The following is an 8,846-nucleotide window of genomic DNA, read 5'->3' on the forward strand; positions in this document are numbered from 1 at the left end:
CCCTTGCAAGGCACAAGTGGGGAGATCCACAGAAAGCACACAGAAATAGCTCCCCCCTGCCCTTACACAACAAGGCAGCTTCTCCATTCAGCAAACATTTTTGGAAATAATTAAAAAAAAAAAAAAATAAGACTACACCCCTCTTAACTGATGAGATCTGCAAAATTTTCTTAAGCCAGGCAAGAAAAAAAACTCTGAAAAAGCAAAGCATTTCAGTTTGGGTCAAAAGAAATCTTTCATTCCACTTTTGCACCATTTTCCATTTCTGAGAACCCACCATATTTATTTAGTCTCTCTCCCAATGAGCAGCCAGTTCAACATTTAAAGCCATATATTCTTGTGCCAGAAATCCCCAACCAAAATACCCAAACATTTCCCTTCCCCTCCCCCAATGCAACTTAGAACAGAAACATTCAAACTCACTTTTTCTGAGAAGCCACAGAACTCCCTTTCAGCACCTCAGCATCCAGGGCCTGATGAAAAAAACCACAGGTTTGGGGTCAGTTCTACCCAAACTCCTTTTCACCACCCTTTTCCCCAACACTGGCACCTGCTCTGGCACCTGTGGCAGTTGTTTCACTGATCAGGACACGAGGGTTTCACACTTGTGTTTCACAGGAGGTGCAATCAGAGCCTTTTGGTTGTGTTCTGTCCCCCCAGCCCCTGCAAAGCACCAGCAGATGGGCAGAAATCTTTTCCACCACCCTGAATGCAGCAGCCTCACAGCCCACCAATAATTATGTCCAGCCCCAAACAACCCCACAGGTTTTATTTCTCTTCTCTCCCAAACACAGAGGGTTGCGCCCAAAGGAGGGGTGAAAATCTTCCTCAAAACCGAGGAGCAAAGAGGCACTGCACCCCCAAGCACAGCTTTGGTCTGAAAAAGTCAAAGTTGGAGACTGCTCTTAAAAAAATTCCTTCTGAAAGTTCAGCCTGAACTCCCAGACAAGCAGAGGAGCACTTGGGCTGCTCAGAGATGCATAACCAGGTTACTGCAGACAGCCCTTTGTCAAAACACAGCTAAGTCTTTAGATCAGGGTGATAACTTTTGCCAGGGAGCCTCCACTGCCCTGATTTCTGGGGGAACCTCCGTAAAAAAAACTCCTTTGTGTTTCCTCCTGCAGGAACTTTGAGAGCCAGGGGCTGGCTGCCCCCAAGCGCTTCGCCAAAATCCGCTACGACTTCACCGCCCGGAATGCCAACGAACTCTCAGTGCTGAAGGATGAAATCCTGGAGGTTTGTGAAGGGATCAACGTGTACCCCCCCCTCCTCTGTACCCCCCCCTCCTCTGTACCCCCCTTCCCTTCCCAGGAACACGAGAGGGACCTCGAGGTCCTTTGCCCCAGTGCCCAGGGGCTGCCTGCAGATGGGCTCAGCTCAGCTGAAAGCCCCCAGTGCCCCCTTCCCCAGCCAGGAGGAAACAAAGCCCTGCAGGACCCTGCTGCCCCCTGCCAGCTCATCCCTGCCATCCTCCTCCCCAGCAGGAGTTATTTGCAGTGCAAACATCCTTTTTTTTTTTTTTTTCATAACCCTTCTCCTTCCAGCTGGGAATGTGAGTTGGTCCCCACATTTACCTGAAACAGACCTGGGACTTGAGGCAAAGTCCTCAGAGTGGAGCTGGAATGAGATGCCAGCAAACCTCACCTATTCTGGGAAGAGTTTATTGGTTTATTTTTTTTAATAACCCTCCAGTTTTGGGTAAAAGGAAGCCTGCTGGAAGGAGCAGGAGGGCAGGTAGAATAGGAGGGATCAGAGCAGCCTCTCCTTGCCACAGCCTGGCTGGGATGTGAGGATGTTCTGGGTTGGGATCCAGCACCTCCAGGAGTGATTTGGCAACACTTGTGCATCTTTACAGGGGACACTCCTGATTTCTTTTTGGTTTAATGCAGAAAGACAAGACAGACTCAATCACTGAAAAAACAACACAAAAGAGAAGCAGGGAAACAGGCAAATGAAGCAGAAATTCTGAGAAATTCCTCAGCCAAGAACTGCTTTGCCCCAGCAAGGTTTTCCTGTTCCTCTTTAGGAAAAGCCCTGATGCTTTTCAGGGAGGTCCTGGCTTGCCAGGAGTGGAGCAGATCCCTGTGCCAGCTCCATGATGTCTCCTGACAGCTCCACATTGCTGGTTACTTCCTCTGCATGCCACCAAGGTGTGCCAGTGGCAAGCTGTACTGATGTGCTCACTGGCAAACTGATGTTTTTCCCCTCTCTCAGGTGTTGGAAGACAACAAACAGTGGTGGAAGCTGCTCAACAGGAGTGGGCAGGCTGGCTACGTCCCCTACAACATCCTGGATGTGGTGAAACTGGAAGAGCTGGAACAGGTCTGTACTCAGGGAGCATTTAACTGGGAGCTGGCTGCAGGGCATCAGCAGCCTCTGGGAATAATCCTGTAATGAGACCTCAGGATGCTCTGAACAAGTCAGGATGAACCCTCAGAAGCAGACAGCCCAGGACCCTGGAGATTTCTGAGTCTCCTATGATAAAACTCTCACATTTTGCCACCATTTGCCTCCCCTCCTGCCAGATGAGGTGGATCCATCCTTCCCATCCGTGAGGCAGCCTCATGCTCTCCTCCTGCTCCAGGCACAGTCCCTGCTGCCACTGGGGCAGGTGAAGCACTGTCTGCCTGCTCCCAAACACCTTGCCTTACAAAAATGCAGAGCTGGAGAGCTCCAAATACCCTCAGGAAGCAGGGAATTGCTTCCCCACTTTGGTATTTCACAGTCTGGGCAGTGCCCCAGCAGAACCCTGTCCAAAACCCCTTCTCAGGCTGCTCCAGGCACTTGGCAGGGATCCCACTTAACATCCAGTTACTGGTGCAGGGATGGTTCAGCTTCAGATGGGATTTCTGATTGTTTTCTCTTCATGTAGAAATCCTTTTGCTCCCCTTGCTCTCCATCCCCAAAGAAGTCCCACGAGCAGTAATTTCTGCATAGCAGAAGGCTGAAGGGCCAAGTCACAGAGGTGGGAGCAGCCACAGACAGCAGCAGAAACCACCACTCCTCTCCATGTGACAAGTGTGAGGTGTCTTCCAGGCCTGCAAATGCCTTCACACAACCTTCAGCCTTTGGTCAGGGCCCTGTTTGTAACCCAGAAATTCATTTCTTCCCTGCAGATCTCCCTCAGATCAGCACAGGGACAACACAGCAATCTGTCCTTCCATTTCCTACCCTGGGTGAGAGGCAAAAAGTTTCTGAAAAATGGCAAAAAAAATGCTTAACACTTTGTTGTGGTTTTTTTTCTTTCTTTCTTTCTTCTCACCTGGTTTAACCAGAGGTACAAAGGAGACCTGAGCCCCAGGGGATATGGCCCATCCAGCCCAACTCACAAGCTGCCTGCCAGCTATGCTGGGGATAAGTGGGGAAGTGAAATGTTGTCCCGCAGCAATCCCCAGGACGCCAAAGAACGTACGTGTGTCCCCTCTGTCCCCTCTGTCCCCTCTGTCCCCCCTCTGACACCTCTGACACCACACCTGACAGCCCCAGGCACACAGGGAGCTTGGCACCACTGCTCTGCATTCTTCTCTTCTCACCTCTTCTCTTCTTCTTCTCTCTTCTCTCCTTTTTTTTCTCTTCTCTTCTCTTCTCTTCTCTTCTCTTCTCTTCTCTTCTCTTCTCTTCTCTTCTCTTCTCTTCTCTTCTCTTCTCTTCTCTTCTCTTCTCTTCTCCTCTCTTCTTTCTCTTCTCTTCTTCTTCTTCTCTTCTTCTCTCTTCTCTTCTCCCCTCTTCTTCTCTCTTCTCTTCTTTTCTTGCCTCTTCTTTTCTTCTTTTCTTCTTCATTTGTCTTCTCTTCTCTTCTCACCTCTTCTTCTCTCTTCTCTTCTCTTCTCTTCTCTTCTCTTCTCTTCTCTTCTCTTCTCTTCTTTTCTTTTCTCTTCTCTTCTCTTCTCTTCTTTTCTCTTCTCTTCTTCTCTCTTCTCTCCTCTCCTCTCCTCTCCTCTCCTCTCCTCTCTTCTCTTCTCTTCTCTTCCTTTCTCTCTTTTCTCTTCTCTTCTCTCCTCTCCTCCCCTCTCCCCTCTCTCATTTTGATCTCCCTTACAATGTCCCTACAAACACATCAGGTGACCAGGATTTGTGACTGAGGACTGGATTTCATTCCCTGCTCCCTCCCTTGTGCCTTGTTTCCCCAGAACTTATCCATCAGATGGATGAGCTGAACGATGAGCTGCTAAAGAAGATCACAAACAACAAAATCCAGCCTCCCCAGAGGAACTTCAGAGTGGAAAAGCCTCAGCAAGTTTTTGTGCCCCTCACCTTTGAATCCAGCACTGAAGAAGTCAAAGCTTGGCTGGAGGCAAAGTCATTCAGCAAAGAGTAAGCTCTGCTTTACTACCCCATGGGATGCTGATCCTGATTGAGAAAGGAGAGGGGGAGGCAGCTTGGAACATTTCAGCTGGGTTACAGGTCACTGGTGTTTACTGACAGAGCCTGGGTTGCAAATTAGGTTTAAATCATGTTAAATCCAGGCTATATAACCTGTAGCTCCAGAGCCCAAACTTACTCCCTTTCTTTCTGACACACTGATAAACAAACCTTGTCTCACTGGGCAGCAAAAAACCAACTGATGAGTAGCTGCAAATGAAGGAATTCAAACAACTCTGTTATTAAATTATTGTTATTTGTTATAACAAGTTGTTATCCAGACAACTCACAGCCCAGTGCTGCACAGCATCCTGCTGCTGCTGGTTAGCCAGTTCAGAGGAAAAATAACTAATTAAAATAAATAACTATAACTAAATAACTAAAAATAACTAAAGCCACGGCCTGAAATGCAAGTTTCAGGTGACTGCTTTGCCCCTGGAGAAGCTGCTGTAAAGCACCCCTGAGGAAGGGCCAGCTCCTCAGTCCAGGCCACGTGTAGCAGAGTTGTCATTTCCTTGCCTCGTGTCTCCCCAGGACAGTGGAACACTTGGGCATCCTCACTGGGGCTCAGCTCTTCTCCCTCAACAGAGAGGAGCTGAAGAAAGTGTGTGGTGATGAGGGAAACAGAGTCTACAGTAAAATCACAGTGGAGAAAAACCAGCTGGAGGTAAGCAAAGCAGCTTTCTGGCCAAGGGGTGCCTGTCCCAGCACTGTCAGAGAGCCCACTAAACAGATATTGGAGGAAACACCATTTAAACCAAACCAAAAGGTACACAACCAGAAAAAACCCAAACCAAACCAAAAAAACCACCACCTAAGAATGCTGAGAGGTCTGCTAAAGGCCCCAGGTCTGTCAGGCAGACCACCCTGTCTCCACCAATGCCTCTGTTCTTACTCCTGTCACCCATCCCTTGGGAACCAGCTCCACTCTTACAGCATCAGTTAAATGTTGGCCTCTAATTACAGCTTGAGAAGTCAAACTTCCTCTTTTGTTTCCATTCTAGAACAACAGAGGGGAGTCAGAGCTCCAAGAGATCATGAAGCGTCGCCAGGAAAGGATTGATTCTGCTCAGTAAAAAATCTCTGCTTTATCTCAGCTATTTTTTAGTGATAGTAGTGCAGGAAAAGGGAATGAAACAATGATCCCCAGTCCAGACAAAAGACAGCAGGGCTCCAGAGTCATTGCCATCAAAGTGACAATTTCTTGAACACTGTTGATAAGGGTAGATAAGAAGACCACATCCCACTGGGACAGGTGTTTTAATATTGCATGAAGTATTTTTTTTTATATATATATATATATAACTATATATTTTATACTGAAATTTTATGTGCATGTGATCAGAGCAGATGAGAACTCACACACTGGCTGGATTCAAGGAAAGAAGGAAAAAAAAAAGACCTTTTAAAGCTTCTCTGAAAGGGCTGGAGCTGCTCCCACCCCCAGCCAGCCTGGCTGGGGACAGGAGGACACAGCACAGGACAAAGCAGTCAGAGGGTTTAGAGTCTGGAGCCCAGAAATAAACCTTTCCCCCCACTTTTCACTTCCTCCTCTGTGGCAGAGATCCCCTGCAGCCCCGGGACACTTCACTGTCCTCCTTCTGCCCCCCCATGTCCCCTCTTGGGGCTAAAATGCCCTCAGGGCTTTGCTGAGCAGGGATGAGCAGGAGCCCAGGGACACCCCAAGGGATTTCAAAAATCTGCAGTGGGGGAGCTCAGCCCCACCACCCCTGCTCAGCCTCTGCAGCCCTTCACCTTGGCACCAGGCCTGCAGCAGGAGGTGCTGGTGTTACCCAAGTTTGGCCTCACAGGAGGGGATAAACCCCCACCACGTGCTGCCAACCCACTCACACCCACAGCCCTTCCCCAGGGCCTTTGCCACTGGGTCCCCACCTGCAGGGTTTCACTACAGAGAGCAAGCTGAGATGCTTCCTAAGCAGCCAAGCAGCAGGAGCACCCTTGGGAAGGCTGGTTTAGGACCACACAAACAGCCACAAGAAAGATAAAAATCCAGCCAGTCTTCAGCAGAGGCTGTTCTTCCCTCCCTGTGTTTCTGATTAACTTTATGTGCACGTGGGTGTCCCTCCCTGGGGACATCTCCTCCCCCTCCCCAGCCATGAAGAGGGATGAGGAGAAAAAATCCCTTTCCCTAGAGACCTGATGGATTGTGGATCAGGAGTTTACCCCAGGATTTAAAAGCTCAAGGAAGCCCAGAGCAGATTCCCTCTCCCCAGCAAGCTTGGCTCACGGGGTGTTTATGTCTGCAGCTCTCTTATCAAGCCCAACTTGATAAGAGCCCAGCAAAGCAAACACAGCAGGAGCTGCTCACAGAGCAGGAGGAACTTTGGTTAAATGGGGATTCAGACTCCCCAGAGACTGACACAGACACTTTCCCTGCGTGCTGGGAGGGCTCCCAGCTTCTCCACCACCTCCTGTCTGAGGCTTTGCACAACGTGAGCCTGGCCTTGCACACTGAATGGAAAAACCTGCAAAGCAGAGGCTGGGGAACCTGTGTCTCCACTGGGGATACTGGGGCACCTCACAATGTTGGCTTTGTTCTTCCCAAAATGTTTCTAATGGATGATTTTAATCTCCACTCAGGACACTGTTAGCCCCAGCAGAACTCAGGTGCAGGCAGGGAACTCCCAGAGGAGGATCAGGGTTTAAGTCCCAGCCCTGGTGGTTTGCTGGAGTTTGCAAAGGGCACTCACCTTGTCAGGGAGGGATGATGAGGACAATCCTCCTGAGAAGCCCTGGCTCTGGGTTGGGGTGGAGATGGGAGGCAGGTGGGAACAGGGGCACAGGAGGCAAAGGGATTCCTAAAAATGAACATGAAAACCAAGGGTGAGCTAGGAAACTCATCAGCAGTTCTTGTCTTTGGGTAGAGAGGAAAACAAATCCCACAGGAAAGGAAAACAAATCCCAGAGGAAAGGAAAACCAATCTTTTTACTTGGGATTGTAAGAGAAGGGCACATGACAGTTCTGGAATACCAGGAGCCACAGGATAATATAAATGTCTCAGTAGATCTTGCTGCAGAAGTCACTTTTCAAAATCTGTTCTGTCTGTACTGCCTGCAGATAATGCTCTAATGTACTGTACATTGATGTAATTGAACACAGGAAACAATGATGTAACCATGCACCCTGGAAGATTTATTAAAATAGTTAAGTTATACTTACAAGGCCATCTCTGTCTCTGTCTCTGGGAGGTAAATCACAGCAAGAGGACACAAAAGCTCAGGGATGGCTTTTCAGTGACTTGTCACAGTGACTGGCACAGATACAGAGCACAACACCTGGAACTGCACGTTTCCTGCTGTTCCTGGGGGACTGGGTTTCAGAAGGAGGGGTCTGTGGCCTGGAGAGTCCCTCGTGTCTAAAATGTGTAGATGAAAATCCCACAAATGACCAAATGCTGGGGAAGCTGCCAACTGGATCCAAAATACCCTCATTCTCATCACCCTGAAAAACCAAATTTCCCTTACCTCTGGAACATGGAACTGAGACAATACACCAGCAACCTGAAAAACCCTCATTCTCACCACCCTGAAAAACCAAATTTCCCTGACCTCTGGAACATGGAACTGAGACAATACACCAGCACTTTCACACCCTGACACTGCCAAGACTACACCGTGCACTGACAAGCTAAAAACACCCAGCCCTGGGCAGTGCCAGCTACTGCTGGGCCAAGGACAACGAGAGGGGAAGGGACATCCAGGGGAGGAACTTTCACCCTGGAGACAATGAGAGCACAGAATTCAAACACCTCTCTTTCCAGTATCTTCTCTTTGGGTTGGACAAAGCATGGGAGGGCTGCACAAAAGCACATCCTTGTACAGGGAAGGGAAATTACTGTCTCATCTTCCACAGCTGAAACAATACAACAAAATGAGGGGAAGAGCATGATCCAAAGAGCCTGTTTTGAGGCCATTTCCAGCCAAGCCTCACTCCCTCCTCAAAAGCACAACCACATTCACAGGATCACCTTCTCTAGAGCTTAAATGAAGTTGAGGAGCACCGACAGGTCCAGGTGCCTGAGGAGAACACGTGCCTTGTGGGCTTGGAATGGTCTCTGCATCACGGCAGCACAGGCTGCAGCCCTGGCTTAAAAGCCATTTCAAGCCTTGCAGCGATAAGGAAGGAAACGCTCGGCTCCCGCAGCGGGTTAAGGCAGGCGAGAGGAGTCTGGAGTCATTTCACAAGGCTGCTTAACGCCTCTCCCACTGCAACCCGCCCGCCGCCATCTTATGTCACCCGCACAGCCCCGTCCCGGAGAGGCCCCACGGGCCCCAGAGAGAGCCGGGTGCCTGCGGGACAGCTCTGCCTGAGGAGGCCTCAGGGGAGCTCCTGGGGACAGGAGGGTCCCCTCTCCCCCTCTCCCCCTGGACCCGCGGCTCCCCCGAGGGCAATGGCGGACAGCGGCATCGCGCGTTGCCAAGGCAACCACCCCCGACCCTCGGGGGCTTCTCCGAGCCGTCCA

The 8,846-nt window shown here is 49.8% G+C and overlaps 1 protein-coding gene and 1 long non-coding RNA gene across 3 annotated transcripts in view; one reads left to right on the forward strand and one right to left on the reverse strand.

Annotated features, from left to right (window-relative positions):
- The window catches only part of LOC139804573 (uncharacterized), a 50,000-nt gene extending 42,817 nt beyond the window's left edge, over positions 1 to 7,183 (reverse strand). Inside the window, exons 1-2 of the long non-coding RNA XR_011729442.1 lie at positions 7,074 to 7,183; positions 424 to 473 (exon numbers count right to left, since the gene is read on the reverse strand). This is a non-coding gene — a long non-coding RNA (uncharacterized lncRNA). The remainder of the gene's footprint in view (positions 1 to 423; positions 474 to 7,073) is intronic.
- EPS8L2 (EPS8 signaling adaptor L2) overlaps positions 1 to 7,545 on the forward strand; it is a 45,987-nt gene extending 38,442 nt beyond the window's left edge. For both annotated transcript variants that reach the window (XM_071761926.1, XM_071761925.1), the window contains 6 exons: positions 1,125 to 1,236; positions 2,215 to 2,322; positions 3,276 to 3,408; positions 4,131 to 4,314; positions 4,897 to 5,029; positions 5,367 to 7,545. In XM_071761926.1, the coding sequence (XP_071618027.1) occupies positions 1,125 to 1,236; positions 2,215 to 2,322; positions 3,276 to 3,408; positions 4,131 to 4,314; positions 4,897 to 5,029; positions 5,367 to 5,438 (742 nt within the window). In that variant the 3' untranslated portion in view covers positions 5,439 to 7,545. The remainder of the gene's footprint in view (positions 1 to 1,124; positions 1,237 to 2,214; positions 2,323 to 3,275; positions 3,409 to 4,130; positions 4,315 to 4,896; positions 5,030 to 5,366) is intronic.
- The last annotated feature ends 1,301 nt before the right edge of the window (positions 7,546 to 8,846 follow it).

This window comes from Heliangelus exortis, chromosome 18 (genome assembly GCF_036169615.1).
Source record: "Heliangelus exortis chromosome 18, bHelExo1.hap1, whole genome shotgun sequence".
Lineage (NCBI taxonomy): Eukaryota > Metazoa > Chordata > Aves > Apodiformes > Trochilidae > Heliangelus > Heliangelus exortis.